At 52.3% G+C, this 27,029-nt stretch overlaps 2 protein-coding genes across 11 annotated transcripts; one reads left to right on the top strand and one right to left on the bottom strand.

Annotated features, from left to right (window-relative positions):
• The first annotated feature begins 41 nt into the window (after nt 1-41).
• On the top strand, nt 42-27,029 carry LOC117214021 (histone deacetylase 5). Of its 10 annotated transcripts, none has more exons than XM_033459831.1 (19): nt 43-567; nt 3,068-3,198; nt 9,604-9,749; nt 16,816-16,872; nt 17,376-17,533; nt 17,943-18,047; nt 18,884-19,009; nt 19,386-19,468; nt 19,962-20,074; nt 20,735-20,872; nt 21,356-21,459; nt 21,525-21,665; nt 21,760-22,075; nt 22,368-22,838; nt 22,960-23,250; nt 23,448-23,794; nt 23,977-24,531; nt 24,662-24,801; nt 24,879-27,025. In XM_033459831.1, exons 1-19 carry the CDS (start codon nt 385-387, stop codon nt 24,940-24,942), a joined length of 3,669 nt encoding a protein of 1,222 aa, XP_033315722.1. In that variant the 5' UTR covers nt 43-384; the 3' UTR covers nt 24,943-27,025. The 10 variants fall into 10 exon arrangements, with proteins under 10 accessions (XP_033315724.1, XP_033315730.1, XP_033315725.1 ...); XM_033459832.1 differs by having other exon boundaries at nt 16,813-16,872; nt 21,760-22,072; XM_033459830.1 differs by having other exon boundaries at nt 16,813-16,872.
• On the bottom strand, nt 4,777-6,901 carry LOC117214036 (cytochrome c1-2, heme protein, mitochondrial-like). Its single transcript, XM_033459859.1, is given in 2 exon segments — nt 4,777-5,600; nt 5,707-6,901. Coding segments are annotated over 2 exon segments (1,089 nt in total). The 5' UTR covers nt 6,100-6,901; the 3' UTR covers nt 4,777-4,904.

The following is a 27,029-nucleotide window of genomic DNA, read 5'->3' as shown; positions in this document are numbered from 1 at the left end:
GGCCGTTCAAGATACAGCAGTCGCGGTAGTTGGCAAGACTGCAACGATCCGCGAAGTTGTAGGTTAGAGATAGCTTGTACAAGTAGCTAGACGACGACATCGTGAAATCGCGAGGAGCGATGAAGCGTTGAGGAGCAATCGTAGAAAGTTTAATCGACAATTTGTACGCGTGGAACGGTGTCACTGTGTATACAAGGTGTTTCCAAGAGGTACACGTCGTTCGACGGAATCCAATTTACGCGTTCCTCGTGTCTCGCGAAACGCATGCGTGCTACCAAGGTAACCAAGTGCATCTGGCAATAATCGGACGAGCCGTTATAGTTGAACAAACCACGTCGAGGTAGCAGCGCGATCGCATTGTTTTTATGTTTCTCGTGTGTGTACATGCCATGCATATACGCTCTGTGTAAGGCGTATCGCGAGTGTCTCGCGAGTGATCAGCGTTTCTTCCTTCTACGCGTTCGCCGTTTTTCTCGAGTGTTCATACTAAAAGCGAGATTACACCGAGTGCCATCGCGAGACATTGGTTACGTTCGTGGTTCGCAAAGGTGTGGCAGCGTTAAGCCAGTAAGTCTTGGTGTTGGATTTGCGCGGTACCGACCATTGCTGGCTGTTCTCTTCGCTACTTCTTCGATGCGTTCTCCTCCTCCACTTCCTCCCCCTTCTTCTCCTCCACCTCTTCCTTTTCTCTTTTTTCTTCTTTCCTCTTTCTTTCTATTTCTTCTCCAATTTTCTCGGTCCTCCCTATTTCTCTCTTCTTTCTCGCTGTTTCTCCGTCCACAATCAATCTTCCGTATCTTTTCTCCTCTTGCCTTCACGTCACACGCACGCACGCACGCATGCACGCATGCACGAACTCACGCACATATGTGTGCGCGTGCTTCCATACACAGACACTCATCTATCTCTCCTCCCCCCTCCCCCCGTTTTCTCTCTCTCTCTCTCTCTCTCTCTCTCTCTCTCTCTCTCTCTCTCTCTCGCGTTGACACATACATACGTACATGAGTAAAACATTCTCCACGAATCTACGCGTCGCATTTTTGCCACGTGTCGAACGATCAAAATGTATTCGTAGTTTAGCAATTAAATGATTTATTGTACGCGATACCAGTCTCTAAGCATAGTTTGTTCGATCTCTCGATCGTTCGATTCGGATCATCCGAAAATCGAATCTTCCATTTTGGGAGATCGAAGGAGTTTTGCCGATGAGAGCGAGTGACCGCTTTCGTGACTTTCGATCTGTTACCGCTACCGCTACCGCCGCTCTTTACCCACCACACGACCACTATCATCGCCACCGCTACTACCACTACCACTGTACCGCCACCACCACTACCACCATTAGTGCCACTATGTCCACTTCCACTACCGCCATCGCCACCACCACCACCACCACTACCACCACCACCACCACCACCACCACCATCATCATCATCATCATCGTTGTCACGGACACTGACACGGGACTTGTTCACGAGCTACAAATACCGACACTAATACCAATACGATTTTCATCGTAACCGCGATTGAACGTCGAGCATGCCGCTCCTCAAACACAGAGTTCGATTTCCGAAATTAAAATCTTCGGAAATGTTTAATCTTTTTCAAAGTCTAGAAAATGATAAATGAAATTAGCATCACTCGCGCCAGCCTGTGTACGTGTGTATGTGTGTCTGTCTCGTTTTTCTCTTTTTTATCAGCTGTTTCTACGTAAACGATTTTCACGATTCGACAAAGAAGTCGTTCCATTCCATGTGATTTTGGCGTGCATACAAACGTTCTTACCTTCTTTTAATTCGACCGAAGGTTATATCTCGGCGCTTCCGCGAGCTAACGTTTTTCGTTTATTGTGTTATTATTCGACTCGAAACACCCATATCTATTCGTTCGGTATTCCTTATCGACGTTACTCGCTATCCTTTCTAGTCTTCGAATTGATTCGGTCGAGTTTAGCGAATGCCGTGTATACATGTCGTGCGTGCGCGCGAGGGTACGCGCACTCGCGAATACAAGTCGATCGATGTGGTTTCTTACATGGACGTTCGGTATATTTATTTAACGATCGTTTCTATCTAAACGAAACGTATACGTTACGCGCCAACTTTAGTATTCCCAACGTTTTCCAGCGAATAGAGAAATTTCGCGACTATTGGTTGTTATGAAACGAAACGGAAGTATTGCCCGACAAAGATGATATCGATCGCCCCCTCGAACGAATTGAGCGCGATCGAAGTTTAGCGCTGACGCAGCCGGTAAGCACGACAACCATTCGAGAGATCGCGATTCACTTCCACGATCGATCGTATCTGGCGAATCTCGAAATTTTGATAAACGAGATCGAGCGTACGCGCGACATGCGATACTCGGTATGCGATACGCGACACGCGACGCGCGACACCACGCACGATACCTACTAGAATAAATCTAATCGAATGAGAAATTTGGATTTCACGTTGAGAGTGGTGATCGAGTGGCAAAATCATGGCGTCGCCTGTGTCACGTGGACGCTTCTACTACCGCGTTTACGTTTGAAAAGATCGAAGAAAAACGAGGAACGTTCAGTTTTCGTGATTTTCAATTTCACAGCACATTTCGTTCTCTGACAACTAGGAGACAACGGAAAATTATCAAATCACGATCGTTATAACGTTCGAAATATCTCATTAAGATATAGCGGTTTGAAAGGTTTGGTGTATTGGGTAAAAACAGGGAATGTCCACTCGTTACTGAATCGAAACACGTAATATAACAAGGATTACAAGTACTGTACAGTAATTACTATGTTAACATTCTTTTTTCGTGATATCTAATCAAAGTATAAACTTCGCTTTATAAACAATGCAGTTAAATTTATCGAACATTGCTTCTTTACTACTGGATCAAAAAGATTAAAACTCGATTTTCTGAATAAAGTTATTTCCAGACGATCCTTGTTTTTTCCTCTTACCCTTTAGTTTCTAACTCGACGATCGCGTACGCTCTAGCAAGTTGTATCGTAGTTGTTTTTAAGAGAGAGGGAGAGAGAGAGAGAGAGAGAAAGGAAAAAAATTGCTTGTTCGCGTTGCAGGAAACGCATGCGACCAAGGCAGAAAAGAGTTACGACGTTGCAGCGTTGACGGTAAATGCAGGGTTCGGTGAATGTTGGAGGAAACAGAATGTCCAGCGAACAAGCGCGAGCAAGCGCCGTCGCGACCAAAGGTAAGTTTTCGACGTAGACACGTATACATTTGAACTGGATTTTCCGGTTCTTAATATCATTTCAACGTTGGAGTGGCAAGAACGGTGATCGATGAATTTCGGATCGGCTCGCGATTTCCGACTCACGATAAACGCGGATAAAGAGAACGAGAAGCGATGCGGTCGAGGTCACCGTCGACGCGACCCGTGATTGTGGTTGTTGGCGATATTCTAGCAGCGTGGGAATCGACGTTCGCAAACTCAGTGCCACGCGATCGAGAAACGATCGCGAAGATAACGACGAGCACAGCCTCCATCGTAACAATAATAGTCATGGTGACGAATACTACGAACGATTCGTCGTCATCGAGTCGATCCCAATGTCTCGACCGTTCTTGCCCCTGACCGTTCTTCTGGTCTATTTCGTTGATTTTCAACCGATAGACGATAGGACCGCGCGCGCGATCCATTCTCTTCGAGACGAAAATTCTCCTCGAATCAAACGTCGCGAACGTCAAACCATCGTTACAAATGGCCTGTTCGCCGGTCTTACCAGGCGTGTACCGTGTTTCTCGATTACGAGAGACATCCAGGTAAAATTGATCTTTCGTTTCGCGCGTCGGTGCGAATCGGTTGTATGGGAATCGTAACGGGCTTCGAACGTATCGAACAGCGACGGTAATCGTCAAGTATTATGGTTTCTCGTGCCGCCCATGCATCCTTCGACCATAGCCGTCTCGCTTCTTACGGTTGATCGCGAAATCGCTGGCGCGCTCTCAACGTCAACGCGGTAGGTTCATTCATCGTTTGGTATATATTTTCGATCCGTGCCACCCCTTCTCTTCCGCGATCGCACTTGTTGCCATTGAGCGCCGAGACGAGCCGCGTACGTGCGCATAGATCATCGACGCGACACGATGTGACACGATTAGACCAGGCTAGACCAGACCGGAGACGAAACCGAACGAAACGAAACGAAACGAGACCGCGACACAAGCCGAGTACGGTAAAGGGCGGGGTGGGGGGCGATGGGCGAGCGAAGCAACGAAAGTCAAAGTCGATACTTTCGAGGAATCACGGTTATTTTAGAGATAGGGGAATTTACTCGCTCGGTACGCGGTTACGCGTAAGAGCGAGAAAAATGGAGGGGTGCAAGATGACGCGCGACGTGGTCCAAGAAAGAACGAGTAAAAATAAATCTCGAAACGCAGCGGGGATCTCTCGATCCGAAATAGATCGTAGATCAGCGACCGTCGTTATCTGTCATTCGCGATCCATGATCTATTATTCGTCGATCGTCGAAGCCACCAGCTGAGCAGTGCGCGACAGAGCGCGCGCCAGTGCTCGTGCGAATGAGAGAGAGAGAGAGAGAGAGAGAGAGAGAGAGAGAGAGGGAGAGAGAGAAAGAGCTGGTATAACGTTTGTTGCACGGTTTCTCGAGCTTTCTATTTTTAGACGGCCCGATCGAGCATACGGGCATCGTCAAGGCCGCGCGTTGCGAAACGATTATCGGTGGCACATGTTGCGCCCGCGCTACCAACCGGAACCGAATCGACCCAACCCGACCCGACCCACCCATTCCATCGCGACCCAACTCGTTCCAACCGAATCTCTTCTTCCTCGTTTCTCCGTAATTGTCCGGCCCTGTCTTGACGCGCGTGCAACTTTATCGTTGCGTCGAATCGAATCGAACTTTTTACAACGGTAAAAAACACGACGACCGTGTATCAGTTTGGTAACGAGCCGCTTCTCTTACTTCCTCGGCCGTATTTGTCCGCGAACGGTGACGTTGGATGTCGAGGTTCTCTGGTGATGATATTTGGTACGTAAGCTATGCGACGGCTCCGCAAATGCGACCAATTTCGTCTGTTGATATGGACGACGGACACCAGTAGCGTCAGAAGGATTCCCATGCATTTCAGCGTCATGATCTTTCGCGTGTCGTGCTCCGAAGACGCCGTCCACATTAGAAACTCTACCACGTCCTTCGCCAATTGCGACTCCGTGGCCGGTGTGCCATCGTCGTACTCGACGATTCCCTCGTAGAACATCTGCGAAAGCGTCGAAAGAGGCAACGGTAGTGGAAAACAAGTATCGATGAGACGAGGCGCGTTCGACTAATCGCGATTTCACCAATGCCGTACTCGTGGCATCATGGTAGATCCACCGGTAAAGTAAACGTTGAAGTATTGGCCTTCGTCCGGAGTTACCCCTGCTGGAGGGTCCATCCATCCGGTTAACAGGGAAAACACGTAATCTAGGCCGCCTCTGCGCGTCAAAATCATGTAAGTTAGATCCGGTGGCAGAGCGCCATAGTTGGCGGCTTTAGCCGCTTCCTCGTTCGGATAAGGAGACGGTATCGTGTCGGACAACATCGCCGGTCTCGTGTAATAGTTGCCTTGATCGTCGGGGCCGTCCTCCACCTGATCGAAAGCGTTCGCTCGGTTACGACTGGTTACGCCGGAACGTACGGTGATCGCGTCGCGCCGCGTCGGTCAACCACCGCGGCGCTCTAGCTCCGATAGAAACCTGGAACTCGGCGGCGATCTGTTTAACCTCTTCCGCCGTGTGCGTTACGTTGACCAGGTCAAGGAAACGAACGAATCGCAGACTGTGACACGCGTGGCACACGGTTCGATAAACCTGCCATCCTCTTCTCAGAGCGGCGTGATCGAACGCCTTGAACGTACCGTTGAACGCCCATGGGTACTTCGGTGGTCTGATCTCTATTCCCCCGAACGCCTTCACCGACGACTCGTTCAGAAAATAAAGAACAACGCCGCAGCTTCCGATCGTGGCTGCGGTAAATCCGAACCACGCCTTTATCCTTTTCCCATCGGACGACCAACGAAATCGATTCTCGCTGTTAAATTTACGACAGGCCGTGGACACGGCTCGACCGACTCTGCCGATTATCGCCATCTTTCTTTCCTCGAATAGACGCGATCGACGCTCGAACGACCTATCGATACTCGTGAATCGCGCTCGTCCGTTGTCGCGCAAGCCATTTGTTCGTGTAACTCGATGCGATACACGATACGTAAAGCGCAACGATGCGAACCACGCTCGTAAAGCGCGGAAATCGATTCGTCGTTCGCGTCGTTCGGCGATCGCAGCCGGTCGTGTTCGACGCGCGGTGCAGGGACGCGAGACGGTTGGTCGGTTGGTTCGTGAACGTGTAGTTTCTGTCGCGGTTACGCAACACGTAAGCCACGTTACACAACCTTTTACAATAAAGGTGTCGAGTGTATTTCCGCGACGTTATAAATAAACTACTCGGTTATGCTTGGCATTATGCATGCGCGCATATTGCCGAGCTTACGTCGAATCGGACCTACACCCGCTGTCTCGTGCGCAGCAGCTGTGTCGACAGGACGAGCCGCGCAAACAACACAGCTCGTGTTTACACGCGCGATTCTCCTTCATCGTGTTTCTCGAGATTTTTGCCGAAGCAATACGACGCGATCGATCGCGCCGCCGCGTCCAGTCGCTCGACTCTCGTTCGACTCTCGTTCGACTTAGCCCCCCCGTAATTTCATGTTCGCGTCCTGGCGCATCGTGTCATCGGTAAAAAGGGTTGCGACGCGACCGTCCACGAGATGACGAACGAGCGATAACGTTACGGATGCGATAATCGGCGTGTCGACCGAGGCAGTCTAATAATAGATACCTACGTATCGATCCATCGCCACGACAAACCGTTATTGTCTTTGATATCGTGGTCGAGTCGAAACGCGCGTTAGCGAAAGATTGATTCGTTCGATGGAGAGACGAAAGAGCGTGGTTGTTATCAAAGAGCGTATCGAACCGCGCTATTTATACCAGCGACGCTCGTCGCGCTTCGATACGACGGTATATACGGGCTATACGGCAACGCTTGGATTAACCAACCCGCTAATCGATGCGCTTTGTTTCCGCGCGCGCTAAGCTCGTTTCAGCCGCCTCGCCGCTATCTGCTCACCGTGCGGCCCCTTTTGAAAAACGAATCGCTGTCTAAACGACGGCGGCGGCGACGGTGCGTGCTCGTTTTACGAGCCCAAACGAGGGTAAAAACTAGTCGGCGCACCTTTGTCCAGTTTCGATCTCGTCGGTGGAACGAGGTCGCCAGGGGGGCGCTCGGCCGGTTGCGCGATCGAGTTTGTCGCGGAGTTCGAATCGATCGCGTTCGATCCAAGTTTGCGTCTACATGCGCTCGGCAACGTTGACGACAACGACGACGACAACGATGACGATGACGAGTACGACGACAACGACTACGGCGGCGAACAGCCACGCGTGTAAAATCGTCTTTCGCGTTTATTTTCACCGGCTTCGTTTATTTTTGCTCGGATTGCCGTTTACCAAGGGTGCTGCTGCTTGTGAACGGCGTAGGGGCACGCGTTCGATAACTCGATGTTCCGCGCTGGTTCGGCTAAGTGGACGCGACCAGTCGATCGCGAGGCCAACTGTCACGAGCGTCATTCCGATTGCGCAAAGATCGCAGTTGTGCGCGCACGCGGAGGAAAGGTCGCTTTCACTGCGATGGCTAGCGCGCCAGAAGGAACGCAAAAGACTACGATGATCCATATATTTGGGATCTATTCAAAGCCGAGTTTTGGTAGTTTGCCAAATCTATTTTTCCGAGCGAAGGCGGGATCGCTTATTGTGCCCGTGCTAATTTTGTCGCGCCGTAACGCTCTCCATTCCGGAGGTGTGGGTGGTGCTGCTGCTTGCTCGATACTCACTACGAGAGTTTTCAATCGTTTACACGCGGCCAACATTCCCGTCCCCGTCGCCGACCAGTCGCCCTTCAGCCGAGCTTCGTGCATCGATTTTTCCAAAGTCCTCGCATTCACCAGCTACGTACACACTCGATGATATTCCGCGATCCTCGTCCGTCCTTTCTCCGCGCATCACGATTCCGATCCAATAGGATTCGATCGTGAAATTCACGTTGAAAAAAAAAAAAAAAAAAGGTTTCATCGGTTGGACAGCCTAACGGAAACGACCGCCGATCGATCGCCATGGCTATTTCTATTTTTATCGCAACAGCTAGTTGCTACGTGAACGGAGGTTACCGCTTCTTCGACGGTTTAGCTTACGCGATAGCAGATTCTGCCGGGCCTCTTAAACTTTGTTCCCGTCGCGTATCTCTCTCGTTGCAGAAAAAACATTCTCTTCTCGCTTCGTCGAGAATTCGTGTTCGCTTGCCTCTGCCCTTCCGTCCGCGAGACGCGCGGTGCAGCGCGTACGCCAGCCAGGGTGTATTTTCCAGACGAGAAAATGCTTGCGGCGTCGCGTCGCGCTCACGTAGGAGGCGCCAAAGTTCGTGCACGCGTAAACCTCGTGGAAGGTACTCGCGGAGTTGCAGAAATCAGGAGGGGGTAGTAAACATAACCCAGATTCGTGAACGGTGGCATCTGCCCGAAAGCAAGCGACCAAGTGGGATACAACCGATAACCTAGCTTAATAACGCGTTATAAAAGTAAACGTTGATCCGTGCAAAGGTCATCCCCCATCTATTTATAAGCGGCTCGTCTCTTTTAACTCTTTTTCCAACCTGTCGACCACCTCTCGGTCTCTAATTTCCTGCATACGCGTGTACGTCGCATTTGCATTTTCGCGAGAGAGGCAAAACGCGTTCCTAGATCGTGCTCAATCTTTTCTCTTTTCTTTTCTTCTCGTTTCTTTTTTTTTTTTTTTTTCTTTTTCTTTTCTTTCATTCGTCCAGTAATCTCAGGCGACGGTGACCCAAGACAACGACGGCGACGACGATGGCGACAACGGCGCGATCACGATCGTCGACGTCGCCGTCGCTTTCGTTTCCGATGAGTCAGTTGAAGCATCGCTACAGCCTGTCGGGGTGGCGCCAACGCGTTGGCGGACTTGCTCTGTACGTTTTACGACAGTTTGAAAATACCGACCGGGTGAACCGATACGATCGGCCTTCCGTGTTCGGAATTCCCGGTGTCTCGTGGCGCCGACCGTCTTTTCTCTCGGACCTCTAGATCCTCTAGCAGAGGGCACGCGACACAGCGGCGGCCGAACATAACGCTGGTAACGTTGGCAAGACACCGGCGCAGAGACGAGGGTCACGGTTCACGGCTTTCCTCTTTCTCTTTTCCAAACCACTCCGCCTGGCTTGATCACGCGGCTCCTCCTAGTCCCATCCTTTCTTCCTTCCTCGTCTCCTCCGTCGGCTCATCGTCCTCTAGTGGCACGAAAACACGAACGTCGGACGCACAGCGAATATTAATGCGTGTTTTTGCACGTGTAGACGTTTATTTTTGCTCGTATTTTTAGCAGCTGGTATTTTCGAACGGGACCGCCACTATTTTTGTCCTAGCACGCCATACGGCGTATTACCGTCCAGAGACCACCTACGAAGCGAATTCTCTCTCTCTCTCTCTCTCTCTCTCTCTCTCTTTTTCTCTCTGTTACAATTAGGCGGACGGACGGGTTTCTGTCGCGGACACAAGAACACGCAAGTCCATCTCCTGTCGCTTCGAGAGGTATTCGGTCGTTCCAGTTCAGTTGCAGAGATTCGAGAGGAATCGGGATAATATCGGACCAAGACGTCGCGGCCAGACCACGTACGTTCCGAACGTTCGTATCGATTTAGCTATTTCAAGCGGAAGCTGGTTTACCGTGTAATTGCGACAACACGTAATTAAACCGAGTTACGTGATCCACTACACGAATAAACGTCTCTCAGGTATCGTCGTGTAATTACGATACGCGGCAATGTCGGTTCGGAAACGCGCGTACGTCAACCAGACCGTGAACGTTTTCTCGAAACGAATTCCAGCGAAATTTGTTTGCCGCGTCGCTATTTTGTTCCGAGAGTACCCACCCACCTACCTACCTACCTATCTACCTATATATCTGGTATCACGCGTATCTCGTACGCGCCTGCATGCGTCGCATAAAAGAAACAGGACGGAAGGCGATTTTCGAGGACGTCGAAGCGAAGGAATCGTGGTCGGTGTTGGACCGTTGGACGCGTAACGAATAGCCTTCTCGTTCGCGTCTACCGCGGTGCTATTTCGAAGGGGTGAAAGGGCCGTAGCTAGGTAAGCCGCTAAAAATAACACCGGTACATCATATCGAGCGGTCGTCTATAAATAGTGGCAAGTGACGAGAGACCCTGGATGGATTGGAGTCACGAGCAGCGCTACCTAGCACGCGCCATCTTTTAGAAAAATTCAAAACACTGCCACTCCTGGCTGTTACCCTCCTTCTCGGTCTCGCTGCCCGTCCAACGCCGTCCACCTCCAACTCGATCGATCGATCGTAAATAACAATGGACGCGGCCATTCATTGACGCGATGTTGCCTGCAAGGTGGAACGAATCGACGAGCAAATCGACCTTACGGGCAATCGATTCTTTTCGCCAACTCGTCGTACAGTCGATGCGAACCGAATGGACGCGAGACGCAAATTCCTGCCGTATCCGAACGATGATCGACGAATTGCGAGAGACGGATTTTCTCGAACGTAACGACCACCGTTCCGCTATCGAGGCTCGTCTCGTTCGATCGATCGATGCGTTCGAGCTTTGGGGTGGTGGAGCGACCAAACGAACGGTACGAGATGATTCAAGAAGGGGGTGACCTTGTCTCCTATTTTCGGAAGATAGATTTCTCGCGACTCTCGCCGGTCTTACCGGACCTGTCTCCCGAAGGTAATCGAAGAAACACGACCAGGTATGAAGATCGACGTTCAACGAACGTTTGGAAAGTCGATCGCACGTGTATCGCCGTTTCCACGCACCACCTGCTAGTGGCGCGAAAATCTGTCGCGCTCGTCTCACAGTCAATAGCTTTCCGTATTTCCGTCTGTATAGGTTTCCCGGTGAATCGTTTCGTGGATAGAATCGCGCCAGGCATTCCGGAAAATCTTATACATCACGTAACGGACGATTAAATTGCGTCAGCGGAACGCGATGCATCGAGAATAAATTCCTAATCGCGCGCGTATTTAGAAGCGATACGAGGCGCATCGCTACGCTTTGTCTCGACTCGAGCCATCCATCTGTCCTCCAGCCTTTGAAAATTCAGCGTCGCGATCTATTCCTCGCGTCTAGAACGTTTTGTGTTTACGCGAAAGACGGATCGAGTTGGCGGAAGGTAATCGTTTCCTCGATCGACGCAGAAGGAGAATGCAAGGAAAAGAAGGGAAGCAGGCGAAAGGAGTAGAAGGAAGGACAGGTCGGCAAAGTTTATCGGGCTGGTCGCTGTGCGACGGAAACGAGCGAAGAACGATGGCGAGTGTAAGTTTCGGCGATGGAAGAGCAGTGGCGGAGCGAAGCAACGTGGAAAGGACGAGGGGAGACGATGAATTTGGCAGGGAGGGAACGGTAACACGGCGGTATAGCAGCGGAGAACAGAGCAACGCGCAAATGCGCTAGGAAGGCGGCAGAAGGGCAGGCGGCGGCGGCTGCTGCTGCTGCTGCTGCTGCTGCTGCTGCTGCTGCTACTGTTAGTGGTATAGAAGCTAGTGGGCGGTAAACTGGAGAGGCACGGAACGAGGCAGTTTTACAATTACGTTGGCGACGCTGTGCGCGCGCTCACGCGAGTAACACAAATGTGGTCTGAACGCAACAATACCGGGTCTCTATAAATAGCCGAGATTCGCGAGTCTCGCGAGGCAGGGCGCTGTCATCGTGTGCGCGCGACACCCTCAGAGAATGCGAGAGAATCGCGAAAGAAACGGTAGCGCGTACCGCGCGCGCAGTTCTCTCTCGTTATCCGTGACATGCGCGCGCGCGCGCTCCAACAAATCCGCGCTCCAGTCTCTACGTTCCGTCGTCGTTCCGAAATTATCGTCGCCGTCGTCGTTGTCATCGTCATCGTTGCCGACGTCGATATCGACATCGCCGTCGTCATCGCCATCGTCACCGTCACCGTCACCGTCACTGTCATCGACGGTGTTTCTATTACCGACGCATCGACTCATTCGCTCGACTCGATGGCCTATCTTCGATAAAACGTAAGCCACTATTTTTCACGTTGTCCGCGTTCATCCGTGTTTTTAAAGTGCCATGCAAGCGAGTCAGGTTGCCGTTAAATTCGGGCTACGGTGCTGGCTTTTGTGTTCGTTTGGTGCAAAGAGTGACAATAGTGCGCGCGATGCCGCTGCAGCCAGCCGATTAAACGCACGACACTACGTGGTGAACGTTCATCGGAAGAGCGACGATAAATTCGTTCGAGAGAAAAGTGCATTTTAGCAACGCGTGATCGCCAACGTACGCTTTCTTTTCTTTTCTCGTCCTATGTATTTCGCTTTTGCCGCCGCTTCTCTTTCTCCGCATCGTCCTTTCGATCGTCTCCCCTCTGGCTTCTCCGCGTTCCGTTTTTTGTCACACGATCGTTGGCAAACGGTACCGACGCGTGTCACGAAACGATCGACGCTGTTTCATCGGAACTCGGCCTAAAAATCCGATGCCGAAATTCGAAAGTTTCGCGTTTCACGCAAAGTTCTCTGCTCTTTGCTCTCTGTCGCGTATTTTCCATTGCTGTCCACTTGGTCTGCGTTGATCGTTTCGAACGCTTCGTAGTAAAATCCCGTCGAGGGATTTCCAGCCTGTATCCTGTATCGCGATTCAAAGTCCATTTCCAAATCGACCGACACCTGTTGTGCCTAGCTTGTAACGACGCGAGCGACTAGCATCGCTCCCGTAACTTTCTGTTGTCCCGTTGGCTGCTTTCTCTCTGTCTCTTTCTCTCTCCGTCCGCTCCCCTCTCCCGTCCTTCGTCTCTCCGCCGTTTCTCCCCTATTTACTCGGTTTTCTCGGGTTTTTGTGCGTTTCAAAACGAAAGGCAACGCTGCCGCGATCGACGTTCGTCAGTTCCATTGAAAGTGTTATCGTTTCTTCCGCGCGAGTCCTCGTTACTTGATGCTCGCTTTGCCGTCATTCGTGTTTGGTACCGTCCACGCGATATCGAACGGAAATGTCTCCGAGAGGGAAAAAAAGGAGGGAAAGACAAAGAACCAACGCGTCCGTGCACGAGCATGTGTAGCGTAATTGAAATTATAGAGAGAGAGAGAGAGAGAGAGAGAGAGATAGAAGAGAAAGACGTTGAACTAGTTTTTAGAGTTTTCAGTTTTCAGACCTCTTTCGAATATCGTTCGCGTCACAGCTAGAGGCAACGGGAGAACGAACTCCCGGCGTAACGATGCGGACGAACAAGGAGAATCGCGTTTGTTCGTGTTCGCGAGACTCGTCGACACCGCGTCGCGCGTTAGCACGCATGTGCGCCGCGCGGACACGATTCATCGTTTTTCCACTGACATTTGCGGGAGATCGCGGGCGAAAGCGAGCGCGCGCGCGTTTCCTGGCTTCAACGGCGCGTTCTTCTGCGTTTCTTTTTCACTTGATTTCCAGCGTATATTGACGCGACACGAAATCGCGCGACACGGATCTCGAAGAAAACGACCGTAAACGAGCGTTTACGCGCGAGGAACGAGACGACGGTTACTGGCATCGGACGAATTTTTGCAAACGCGCGTACGACGGTCTCGAAATGAATCGAGCGGCCGGGATTCGCGAACCCGTCGCAACAAAGAGCAGAAACTGAAACACGCTTGACGTCACTGCGAATCATTCTCGCCACTTAGACGAAGTCACGAGTTCAATTTAGAACGCGAACGAGCCAGTACCGTGGACCCGATTCGCCGTTTCGTTTTGAAACCTGTGAAACGTCGTTGCGATCTTTTACGCGATCGCGTGTTACGCGCGTCTAACGGAAACGAAAGAGAAACGAGGCAGGGGAACGTGGCGAACGAGACATCGATCCGTTCGCGTTACCAAACACTTTTTTCGAGAAATAAGCAATCGAAATAACACGGACAGAGATAGCGAGTCTAATTCTATCGTCGGTCTGTGACCACCGCCGAGTCGATTCGCCTTGTTCCGATATCGCTTTCATTACGGGGTCATTGGTCTTCCTTCCTCTTGCTTGGTCTTTCGCCTCGAGGAAATACGTAGCACATACATACGAGTCGTACACGCCCACGCGGTCGCACTCGTACGATCGCGTTGTCTCGCGTCGCGTCGTTTAGCGTCGCCTGCTTTTAGCTCCTAGTAGATCCTGCTCTCTTCTGTCTCTTCAACCTGTTGAAACCGCGATCCTTCGGGTCTCTTCTTCCTTCTTCCGTTCCTTTTTCTTAGCTTTGTTGGCCGTTTTAATAGAAAATACACGCAACCGCGCGCATAGAAGACAAGAAAGAAGGAAAAGAGAAGTTGGAGCGTAACCGAGGAGCGAATAATTACGAGGATGGCAGAGATCGATCGAGTGCGTCGACATCCTGTCGAACAGAGTTAGCGCCGGCAGCCATTCGATTTACGGCGGTACGTAACAAACGCCGGTTCGTGCGGAATCTTGAATTTTACTCGCGACGCAAGATACCGGACGTTTTTCGACGCTTCGAGCATTTTATCGTCGAGTGGTCGTGTAAATCGAAGGGCACGGGACGATCGTTAGGTCGTTTCCAAGGTGCTGAGAACGTGGTGCGTGCGTGGCGTCGTTTCGATCACCGCGTTCGATGCGATTCGATCGACGCTTGAACGCGATAGTCGTTGCGCGATCGCGTTAACGCGCGTCGCCTGGCGCAACGCGTACGATAGGCTGTCGCGCTTCCACTTTACGCGTCGGACGAAGAATAGAGTTACGCGAAACAATCGGCTACGTATTACGGAGTCTGCGACACGTTGGAAGGAAAAGTGACGCGGACCAGACATAATTCGAACGTTGGTCGAAAGGAGAACGTAGGGACGAACGGAGAAAGTTGCGTGTGTGCGTGCGTGTGGGCGAGCAGCGGAGCGGCGGAGGAGAAAGGGGAGGCGCGTGTACCGTCGCGTTTAGTAGGTGCGTATATAAATGTCATCCTATATATAGCGAACGTTCGTCTAATCTTAGCTAGTCGGCCACCGGCCAGGAACACGAGTAAAAACTTACTTTGACTCTCTTTGCTCTCGGCCTCCTGTCCCGCTCGCACCGACCCCCATCCCTTTGGCGAACCAACGGCACGCAACGCGGCGCACTCCAATTTCCGCTCGAGCTCGCCTTTTCTCCCACGCGTTTACGCCTCGGTCCTCGTCCGATTCGCCGGCGATCTCAATTTATCGAGCGCTGCTCGGTCGGCCGACGTCCGATCGAACGCAAGACGGAGACCGAGTCGCTCTAAACTACCAAAGCAGCGGCAAAATACGAACCACCGCCTGCGCGCTGGTCTCGCCGAACCGACCGCGGTCACCTTTTCCTCTCTTTATACACCAGCTACTCTCGACTGACCTACACACCGACATTCGCTCGCTAATAATAACGGTACATCGCGGCGAGGCGTCGATACCACGATTCCTCTTCTTCGTCCCGTCTGTTTTCTTCGCTTCGCTCTTCTGTCCCTTTTTTTGTCGTAAAATCACGACCACCGTCGTCTCGATCGTGGACGAACGGCGCCTACGAAATGTACGAAGCGCGAAAGCTAAACGTCGCCAAACGAGCAAACGTTATCGAAACGCGTATATCGCGATCGATGGCAATTACTTTGACCGATACGATGCAGCTGTGTTCGCGTCGGCCGACCGTATCACACAGGCGACGGAGGCTGGTCGGCGAATTAATAAATTCGAAACGTTCTCCTTTCGAACGACCACGATTGCGACACAGGAGCGCTTCCGCTAAGCGAATCGACCGATTTAACGAAGAATTTTGGCAGAGCGGATGGCACGCAGCGAGGTTCGTGTGAATACGCGGAAATACGTGGAAATACGAGCTCGCGTTGGAAGGGACGGCGATCGCAATTGCGGTCGGTACCTTTCGGCTGTGGCAACGGAAACACGAAGGAAAGAAAGGTGAACAGCGGAGCGAGCCTGTGGAGGAACGGCCCTCCTCCGCGATTAACCTTGGACTTGACTCGAAGGAATTCTCGCAGCGTACAGTGACCTCTGCTCGCCCGCTAACTCGACGCTCGTCGTCTCGACTCGGTTGGTTCGCACTCGCGCCGCGCTCATCTTCGCTCCGTTTTCGCTCTGTTTCCATCCGATTCCGAAATCCACTGGAATTCGTACGTTCGCTTGTTTACGCGCACACGCTCCACCGTACATCGATCCTATTTCAACGTACGTACATACGTACGTACGTACGGACGTACGTTCGAGCTAGCAAGCCGCGCGAGCAATTTATTTAGTTATTTATTTATTTATTTATTTATTCGTTTCGTACACGGGAAGTAAAATCCCATTAGAGTACAAAGAATCGTGTGTAAAGAGAACGCGAATGAAATACGAACATAAATTTTCTTATATTTCTCCCTATACGTATTTATGTTGTTGCCGCTTCGGCGTTCTATCGCGTTACACGCGATTCTTTGTACTCTAATGGGATTTTACTTCCCGTATATCAGACGAATAAATTAAATTAATTGAGTCGAAAAGAAAAGGAGTAAGGAAACAAAGCAAGTCGGAAGATGCGGGAGGCTAGCGGAAAAGGAACGAAGAAGGGGAGAAATTGTAGAAGAGGAAGAAAGGAAGGAACGCGCGCGCGTTACAGAACTGTGAAAATTTAGCAGAAAAAGAGAGCCAGAAGAAAAGCCAGAAAAGCCGACGATCGTCGATCTAGCATCGCTAAACGTTTGCATTTTGCCTTGTTTCAGAAGACGTGGGTTACAGGAGCGTTGAGATCGCGTCCGCGTTTACGCATCTACCGCAGAAAGGTAAGCACGGGAGAAGCGGACGAAGCGATCGCGATTCGTCGTACGTATTCGTGGACGTTCGAGCGGAGACGCGACTCGAAACTCGCGAAAACGAAACGTCGGGTCGCGGTGTCCGAACCGGCGGACCGCCTCGGACGTCGAAAACGTTCGACGAGACATCGACGCTGGATCGAAACTCGATCGAACGTAAGAAGAGAACGAGAAGATACTTTTCGCGCGCGACGCTTCCAAAAATAAACACGCTATCGAGATTCCGAGACCGAGCGACGACGGACCGTTCGACGACGAAGCTCGTCGCGGTGTCCGTTTCCGCGCAGCAAACCAGACACGTTGTTGTCGCTGCCGCCTTCTTTCCATTCTCGTTATTCTCGTCTCAGCGTCGATGTTGTGTCGATGTTAGCGCTTCTTCGCACGATCGTCGATTACTTTGAAAGTGGAGCTCCGCGACGCGAAACACCGCGCGTCGTCCATGCGTGCGTGTATATATGTATATACGTGCACAGAGATGGCCCGGGATACGCCAGGCTCGCCAATGTCCAGACCGAGAGACCTGGTCGGCGGAGTTGGTGCTACGACCACCTTGACATCGGGCGGCTATCACGCTGGTTCCGGCGATCCAGCGAGCCTGCATGGTCACGTGCTGCAGCAGAAGATACTCGAGGTAACGTAATCGATTCTCGTTCGTGGTTGCACGATTGCACGCGCGTCACGATCCCGCTTTCCTCCTATCCCTCTCTTCGTTGCCACCGTTTAATGGCGGTTGACGCGCGAACGCGATCGACGCACAGGTTCGAACATACTCGTAATTGCCCCTGGCCGCGTCGTCGGCAGACTCGAGACCGGAGAAGATAAAGTTTCTGTCGAAGCGAAACGAGCGGTGACCAGCGACGTTGCACGGCTATGAAAAAGAATTTCGTTCGCACCGCTACCCCGTACGGGTAGCGGCGCGCGCATCTATGCGCGTACACACGGTGTTCTCGATTCGAATCTCGAATCTGTGCGTCGCGCCACCAAGACGAATCTGGAAATCGTTTCGAGCGTTACTCTGGACGCGTCGGTTGTGCTTTCAGCTACAGCAGCATCATCAACTTCAGCAACAAATACTGCGGCAACAGTACCAAGCCCAGGAGCGACAGTTGGCCGAGTTACACGAGCAACAGATGCACCAGCTAAAGGTAAGTCGCGTTCGTCGCGGCGCGTCGCGTAACGTTCGTTCGTTCGTTCGTTCGTTCGTTCGTTCGTTCGTTCGATAGCGCGTGTCACCTCCTCGTCAATTTCGTTTCTCGGTCACCGTTCCGTGCGGTTCTTTCTCTCTGGAGGGTGACGAACCACGCCATCACCCTCCCGAGTATCGAACCACCGTCGTCCAAGATCCATTGTCTTCGAACCGTCTCCGAGTCGAAAGTCCAGCGGAACCTTCCTATTCCCCGTAAACTCGATCGATGCGCGACGCGTCTCTATCGCGACGTACTCGAAAACGAGAGAAAGAGAAAGAGGGAGAGGGAGCCTAGACTGGCGGCGAGCGATGAAATTCCGCGCGTCGTACCTCGATGGGACGAGAAGTCGTAAATCGCGACGGATGAAAGATCGTCGAGTCCTTGGAGATTCGACTTTCGTCGTGTTCTCTGCTCCCCTTTCCTCTCCTCTCCTCTCTTCTCCTCTCTTCTCCTCTCTTCTCCTCTCTTCTCCTCTCTTCTCCGCTCCTGTGCCATTTGCCCGCTGTGTCTTCCCCCTGTCGTTTCTCGCTTCCACTTTCACCCTTCTTGCGGTAAAATTATCGTTGGACGTTGCTCGCACTCTCCCCTCTCGCCCCCTCCTCCTCCCTCTCTATCTATCTGTATCTCTATCTCTTTTTCTTGAATGGACGATATCGGCCGTTACCGTCAATGTCCAGCACACCGTGGTCGTGTAACGCGTACTACCCGTCCGTCATATTATCGATCGAAACGAGGCGTCTTTTCGCTCGTGTTTTTTCCTCCTTTTTTTTTCTTTCTTTCTCTTTTTGTCGTAGCTGTGGGAGCAGCAAAAACAGCTGGAAGAGCAGAGGAGAGAAAAAGAGAGACTCGAAGCACTGAGGAAGAAGGATAAACACGACCACAGTGCGATCGCTTCGACGGAGGTGAAGCAACGACTTCAGGTACTTGAATGGCGTGCAGGGCTCGGTCGTATCGGGCCGAACCCGTCCGCATGGGTAGAGAGAGGATTTTCGTCGTGGAAGGGACGCGAACAGGCTAAGTGATAGGCGAGATAAAAGGGAGCAGAAGAAGGTAGGACGGGCGGGGGGTGGGGGTGGGGGTTTCTAGATCAAAGAGAAGAAGGAACGTTAGACGAGACGGCAGGCTGGAGAGGGCTTGGGAGATACGATTCGATCTAAAGCGTAACGTCGCTAGGTTCTCGTCGGTTTGTCGTTTGATAGTAGCGATGAATCGATGACGAGGGATGGTATGCGTAGAAGAGGGAAGGGAGAATGTTGCGCGCGAGTGTTCGCTGAGAGGGGAACCTTACGATTTCAGAGCTTCCTCGTGAACAAGAAGCAAAGGGAGGCCGCGGCCGCTGCGAACGGGGCCGTACCTGGTACACCCGGATACAGAAGCTGGTGAGAATTTTTTCGAGACTGACGATTCTCGCGAGCGGGTTCACCCGCCGCCCTCGATCTCGTTGTCGTCGATCTTCCTCGAGTACATCCTCTCGCGATATTTCACGCTTTCCGCCTATAACCCGTTCGCTTGCTCGCCCGCAATTTCGCTTTCTTCCTGGTCGCTGTACCGTGTGCACTTTCGTTTTCTCTTTCTTCTCTTCTTCTCCGCATCCCAGTTCCGTTTCCCCAGTTCCGCTTCCCCAGTTCCGTTGTTTCCATCTTCGCCACGCTTTTCGACGATACCGCGCTATACACACACACACACACACACACCCACCCATCCACCCAAGCCGCCAAGGATGCCGCAGGGGGTGTACTCGAGTAACGGAGCTCGAGTCGAAGAGCCGAGCGATACGATTCGATGGAACACGGTCGATCGCTCGATCGCTCGATCCACCGAGCGAACGACACTGGAATCGATTGAACAAGAAGCCGCGAATTTGTTGGTCAGGTTGCAACCGCAATCGGCGGAATCGGCGGGCGCGGCGAACGCTTCGCATCCCTACCGGATGCCACAGATGCTGCAAGAAAAGTTCGCCGATGATTTTCCTCTTCGGAAAACAGGTACGTACGCGCGACCACGCGCCGATACACGTTGTTATACTATAAATTCCCGTGTTGTCGAGTGATAAGCATATTTGGTGGAAGGTAGTCTCTTTCTATGTGTGCCTATGTACGATAGTAGAATGCCTCAACTAAAGCATGGTTTTTTGCGACGCCCCCCGCCCCCCCACCCCCACCCCGTCACGATCATCTGGCCCGTCGACAAACGTACGAGCAAACGGACGAACACGCACGCACGCAAAGAGATACACACGACGGAGGCAAAGACGGACGGACAGACGGACGGACGGACGGACGGACGGACGGACGGAAAGGCAGAGAGACACCGTAGCCCCTGCATCCGATCGACGATCATCCTCCGTTGTCCCGATCGCGAGCTTGTCGACGATCGACGATCCGACGAGCGATCGTGGAAAATAGCAAAGATAATAGCGCGCTACGGATATTCGTAGACGTGTAATTTATTGGGTTATCGGATGGATCGCGTGGACACGCTCGCACGTCGCGTCGTTTCGCGTCCTTCCTTCTCTCGTTCCTCGTTCCACGCGATCGCCCCACGCTCCTCGATGTCCGCTCCCCGAACCCTGTGCCATCGTTTTACACTACTCTCCGGCCCGATACGACGACGACCAACAACTAACCCTGGCTAAAATTGGCCAGCCTCGGAGCCGAACCTGCTGAAGGTGCGACTAAAGCAACGCGTGGAGAGGAACATGGCCGCGTCGAGAAATTCACCCCTGATGGCACGCCGGAAGGATCGCCTGCTGTCGCACCTCAAGCGGAAATCACTGCTAGCAAGTACGTCCTTCGATCGAGCTTAATCGAAATTCGTTCGATTAATCGTCGAGTTATCGACTCTTCCTTGCGTGAGCATTAGCAAACAATTCGTTGCACCCGTGTTTTCGATTAATCGATCGTTGATTTTTGCCTTTTTGCCAGTGTCCAGTAACAGCATGTCGACAACAAACGTTTACCGATTAACATTACGTTTCCGAGACCGAGTCTCCTCTCGTTTCGCCTCGGCGTCGCATCCCCGGTTCGCGCAGGCTCGCGTCCTGCGAACGTGGAAAACGCGAACCGAAGGCGAAACGACGGGCGCGATGCGTCCCTTTTTCTCGCGAAGGAATTCGGGACAGTAGCAGCGGCACGCTACGGGTCTGAGATAGGCCGAGGGGGCACAGGTTGCTCGTTCGCTTTCCCGAATTCCAGTCTCTCGTACGCGACGAGTTGCAGGCAAACCTCGCCACGCTCGTCGCCGCTCGCTCATCGAACGCTTTCCAGATTCTAGCAGTAATCCGGAATCTGGGCCTAATTCACCACCGACCGTAAACAATTCTCAAGCGAGCCCCACCGCGGCAGCCAACGCAGCGGCAGCCATCCAAGAAGTGAGTATACGCGAACACGCGTTGGAAGACTCTTCCTTTCTTTCTTTCTCGTTGTTCGTTCGCAGGAGACGGAAAACACCGGCTACGGAGGTCCATTGACCAGCAGCAGTCAGCAAGGTAGCCTGTCGGATCTGTCGTTGTTCAGTTCACCGTCCATGCCCAACATCTCGCTGGGGCGACCTCACGTTCCATCCGGTTCCAGTACGGTGAGTGTTTTAGCCGCCGACGGCTCCTACAACGTGATCGTCGATCGCTCTCTAAAGGACAACGCGTGGCTGGTTTTCGCGTGTCTATTCGCAGACCGGTACGAAATTGGCCACCGTCTCGGAGGCAGAGGTACGCGCGGCGTTCACCGCGCGACTAGGGATGCCGCTCACCGGACAAATGTTGCCCGGCACCTTGCCTTTCTATCCATCGTTGACGGTGATCGAAGGAGGAGACGCCACGTCGAGCGGCGGTTACGTTCACAAACAGATGCAGAATATGGAACACCCGTCGATAACGAACCGGCAACACCCGTCTGCGGTTTACGGCACCGCGACCGCCACGGCTCCCATCACCGACACGCAAGTAGCGCATGCGAGGCTGCAAAAGGCTGGTCACCGGCCTTTAGGTAGTATGTTCTCTCTTCTTTGCTAGCAGCCGATTTTTACAGCGCGCGTGTGCCATCATCGTTCGCGCACTGCCCACGATTCTCTCTCGCCCTGCGATCACCAGTCGTGTCAGATTTCCGGAGAGAGATCCGGACGGAATCGTAACGGCCGACGCCGAACAACTGGCACGCGCGAACGATTCTCATTGGCACCGGTGAGATCCCAAGGTGGAATCGCCGCGCGCCTCCTGAAAATTTCCAGCGTGTGGCATCCGATTCACGCGTCCCTTGGTCGCGCTCCGTTCCCTTCCCACAGGTAGGACTCAGTCGGCGCCTCTGCCGTTGGGCCATCCGATGCTGCAAGGTGGCATCATGGCGCCGCAGACCCATTACGAGGAGTACCTGGCCGAGAAGCAACTGCACGATCAGCAGCAGGCGCACAACTACCTCAAACAGCAGATTCGTCAAACGGTGTTGACGCGTGTCGGATCTCGGGGACAGGCGAATCAGCTGGACGAAGCACCGGAGAACGACGAGTCCGCCGAGGTGATAGATCTTACCGGAGGCAAGAAAGATTTGTCGGAGGAGAGCGAGATCTCGAAACAGCAACGGGATCGCGAACAGTTTCTTCAGCAGCAGAGAGATCTGATGATGAGACACACCTTGCAAATATCCAACGAGTCGTCGACGGCCTACGGCGGAAGCGGTACCGGTGGCGGCAGCAGGAGCAGTCAGCCGAGTGCCAGACCGCTGTCCAGAGCGCTGTCCAGCCCGTTGGTTCACTTGAGTAAGCTGACCGCCCGCGATTCCTTTACCTTTGCTCGCCTTTAGGCGGCCGCGTTACCTCGTTCGTCGAACGGCCACCACCATCGTACGCTGTTCCACGCTCTCTCTTTGTGTCTGCTTAGCGCGCGACGCAGGTCCTCAGGGAAGCCAAGCCACCACCGGTGATCTGTTCGCGCGCGCTTCTTCCCATCGATCCACTACCGGTTTGGCCTACGATCCGTTGATGTTGAAGCACGCCTGTGTCTGCGGCGAAACGGTTCGTGGTCATCCCGAGCACGGAGGCAGGTTGCAGAGCGTCTGGGCACGGCTGTCGGAGACAGGACTGCTACAGCGCTGCGATCGAATACGTTCGCGCAAAGCCACCCTCGAGGAGATTCAAACGTGTCACAGCGAAGCTCACGCTCTTCTCTTTGGTGAGTGCCGCTGCGCCGTCACGCGTCTCCCATACGCGACGCTCGGTTCTCTCGTTTCCTCGTTTCCTCGTTTCCTCGTTCCCGATCCATCCTTCAGCCCCGCCTTTGACCCGCGCTCCCCTCTCTGCCACTTTCTGCCGCCGCCGCCTTCCTACGCCGTAAACGTAAAGTAAAGTAAAACGTGCTGTCGCGCGCAGGAACGAATCCGATGAACCGACAAAAGCTGGACGTATCGAAGCTCTCTCAACTTCCGATCAAGAGTTTCGTGCGGCTGCCCTGCGGCGGAGTAGGCGTCGATTCCGACACCACGTGGAACGAACTGAATACCGCGCCGGCCGCCCGGATGGCTGTCGGTTGTGTCGTCGATCTGGCCTTTAAAACCGCCATGGCTGACATTAAGAACGGTTTCGCCGTCGTACGACCGCCCGGACATCACGCCGAAACCAACCAGGCCATGGGTTTCTGCTTCTTCAATTCGGTCGCGATCGCTGCTCGATTGCTTCAGCAGAAGCTCGATATTAGGAAAATCTTGATCCTGGATTGGGTAAGAGCCAAACCTATAGCCTCCTTTCTCTTTCTCGTTTTTCTCGTCGGTTTTCCTCCGTTCGCGTCGCTGCTCGTCGCCCTGTATTGCGATCGCGACGATCGGGAACTCGCGCTCGGGATACGCGGTCGGTAGTCCGCTGGACGAGACTCGTCGACTCGACCGGTTTACCTTCTGTTTAGGATGTCCATCATGGGAACGGCACGCAGCAAATGTTCTACGACGACCCACGGGTGCTGTACATGTCGATACACAGGCACGACGAAGGTAACTTCTTTCCAGGAACCGGTGGACCGACCGAGTGCGGGGCTGGCGAGGGTCTGGGCTACAACGTGAACGTAGCCTGGTCCGGTGGGCTGAATCCTCCGATGGGTGACGCGGAATATCTAGCCGCGTTTCGTACGATCGTCATGCCGATCGCCAAGGCGTTCGATCCCAGCATCGTCCTCGTCTCGGCAGGATTCGACGCCGCCGTTGGCCATCCCGCGCCCCTCGGAGGCTACAAAGTTAGCCCCGCTTGCTTCGGCAAGATGACGCAACAGTTGCTCGGACTGGCGAACGGTAAGGTTGTTCTCGCTCTCGAAGGTGGTTACGATTTGGCCGCGATTTGCGACTCCGCCCAAGAATGCGTTCGGGCTCTGCTCGGGGACGAACCTACTCAACTTCGGGAAGAGGAATTGACGAGGATACCTTGTCAAAACGCGGTCGACACGCTGCAAAAGACGATCGCCGTGCAGGTACGATCATCTTCCGCTTGGCGACTCTCTCCTATTTATTCCTTCTTCCTTCCTTCCTTCCTTCTTCTCGTTGCTTTCGATCTCTGGTCGAGCGTTTCTTTTATCTTTTTTTCTGTCGTTTGACACGCAGATGTCTCATTGGCCTTGCGTCAAGCTGAACGCGCACACGGTGTCGATGAGCGCGATCGAAGCTGGACAGAAAGAGCGCGACGAAACCGAGACGGTCTCCGCGATGGCCTCTCTGTCGATGCAGCAGCCTACCAATTTAACGTAAATCTATCTATCTGATCGGCGGTATGCTCGTCTTCTGCTTTTCCGCCGATTGCTTACAGCCATTCCTGTTTCAGGACTACCCCAGAACATTCCCGAGAAGTTTCCGAGGAGCCAATGGAACAGGATGACGCCAAATGAAGAAAGACGCGAAGCTGCTCGTCGATCGTGTTTCGAAATAGTCACGAGGCTATCGTTGCGTTCGCATCGCTTCTTTATAAAATATGAGCGACGACCGACACGAAGCCGCTGTGAGCTGTGAGTTGGCAGCTGCTGCTGACGCCGCAGCCGGTCGCCGCCACTGTCATCGTTGCCGTTCACGCCGACATCGGTGTCGCCAACGCGCTGTATTATCGTACGATCAACGATAAAAAAGCGAGCCTTTTTCGCTGCACCTCTTCCGCTTCGCTGTCGCACGTTGTTTGTCTAGCGTAGCTTGACGGAGCAGAAATCGCGGAGATCGGGCGAAACTAGCTTCTCGACTAAATCTAAAAGACAGTAGGTTTAAGTGTTTTCTACGCTTTCGCGTAAAGTTGCCCTAGAAACGCGCGATAGCGCGCGTTCACACGGCCTCGCCTTACCCATCCAGATTTCACGTTTGATTCGTCGATCGTACACTTTCCGCGAGATCGCGGCGTTAAAATGTTACGAGAGTTTTTGAAAACGGCCCCAGGAAGGCCGAGGCGAATCGAGGAGGGAGGAGTCGCGGTACAAAAGAAAAGAGAAAAAAAGAAAAAATGGAAAACAGCGCGTTTTAAAACGATGCATCGAGGGCAGGGGGCGGAAACGACGACGTTCGCGGTGGCGAAAGCAGACACGAGGTGCGCAGCGATGTTACGCGGAATAACGAAACGATTCGTTCTGTGTTTTCATCGTAAGACGGCGTTTCGTTTCGGGGGTCGTCTTTCTTCGAGCGGCATAGCACGATATTTGGTTGTCTTTTTTGTCGCGAACAAAGGCTGGTGTGATTTTTGTGATATTTTGTAAAAAGCAGAAATTTCATGAAGCATATAGTTAATTGAAGATGTACAAGCGTACGCGAGACTGTGTGTGTAACGTTGTTATACTTACGATTAGAACGGAAGAATGCATGCGTCCGTGTGTGTGCGCGTGTAGCTATGCGTAGATGCGTGTAAGGAAAAGGAGAAAGAGAATATATGTAATCGAAATAGGAGCATTTATTTTTGTGCCGTGCATTTTACGAGAACACGGAGAATGCGAGCGAATCTATCGATCGATCATTTTCGCGAATCCATACGTTCTATGTAACGTTACGTACGGTTTAGCGTGACAAACATTGTATCGCGCGGATCAAAGATTTTAGCACGCAGACTCTTGTGTAGTATGCGCGAGATAAAGAAAAGCGCGTATGCGCGCGTCGAGTACAAGAAATACATGTGTATATTGGATGTTATGTGTCCGCAAGAATCTCAAGTGTTCGTCGTGTATCGTCCCATATTTTTACCAAAAATTTCGAAAATATCGAGCGCGAAACGTTCTTTTCGGTCGATTCGTGTCGCCAATTCCCACCTTCCTATGTCTCGTGCTTTCCCCGTGTTTTACGGCCCGGGAGCCCGTTTCTTTTCCCGCCTTCGTTGTCGTTCTCCTTTTTTTCCTCGTCCTGCCCGTTCGCTCGTAAACCTCGTCTCCGCGATTTGCACCGTTTATATCAATTTCGTTTCCCTTTGTTCAAAGTTGCGCGTTATCTCGTTCCAGACCCACCCACTCTCTCCCCTTTATATCTGTTTCGTGCGATCACTGTTCGATCGCCAACATGGAGGCGACCGTTTCTCTACTCTATATCAACTTCGACTCGATTCGACCGAACTCGATTCGTTCGACTATCGATTCCGGGATCGTGTATGGCGATCGTCGTAACGGAACTTGTTGTTGACATTTTTGCGAGAATTTTATTTGTTTCGGCCAAAGGGACTTGCAACATTCCGGTATCGTTCGTAGAAAATCGATACAAGTTAGATGTAAATCGTTGATAATTCGCATCGAAAGCTGATTCTAATAAATGAACAAGAAATAAGAAATCGAACTCGCAGAGTATAAGAACGAAAATGGAAAAAAAAGTGTTACAATTACGTTACTGCACGTGTACGAATATGTCCATATTGCGTAAGCTTAAATGTATTAGTCATACATTTTTTATGTATATATAAATGTACCTCGTAAAGTAATTTTAAATAAAAACTATAGTCATTGTGTTACGCATACATTAA

This window comes from Bombus bifarius, unplaced genomic scaffold (genome assembly GCF_011952205.1).
Source record: "Bombus bifarius isolate JDL3187 unplaced genomic scaffold, Bbif_JDL3187 scf7180000009145, whole genome shotgun sequence".
Classification (NCBI taxonomy): Eukaryota; Metazoa; Arthropoda; class Insecta; order Hymenoptera; family Apidae; genus Bombus; species Bombus bifarius.
Note: the sequence above shows the minus strand (reverse complement) of the source record. Positions and strands in the feature narration are given on the sequence as shown.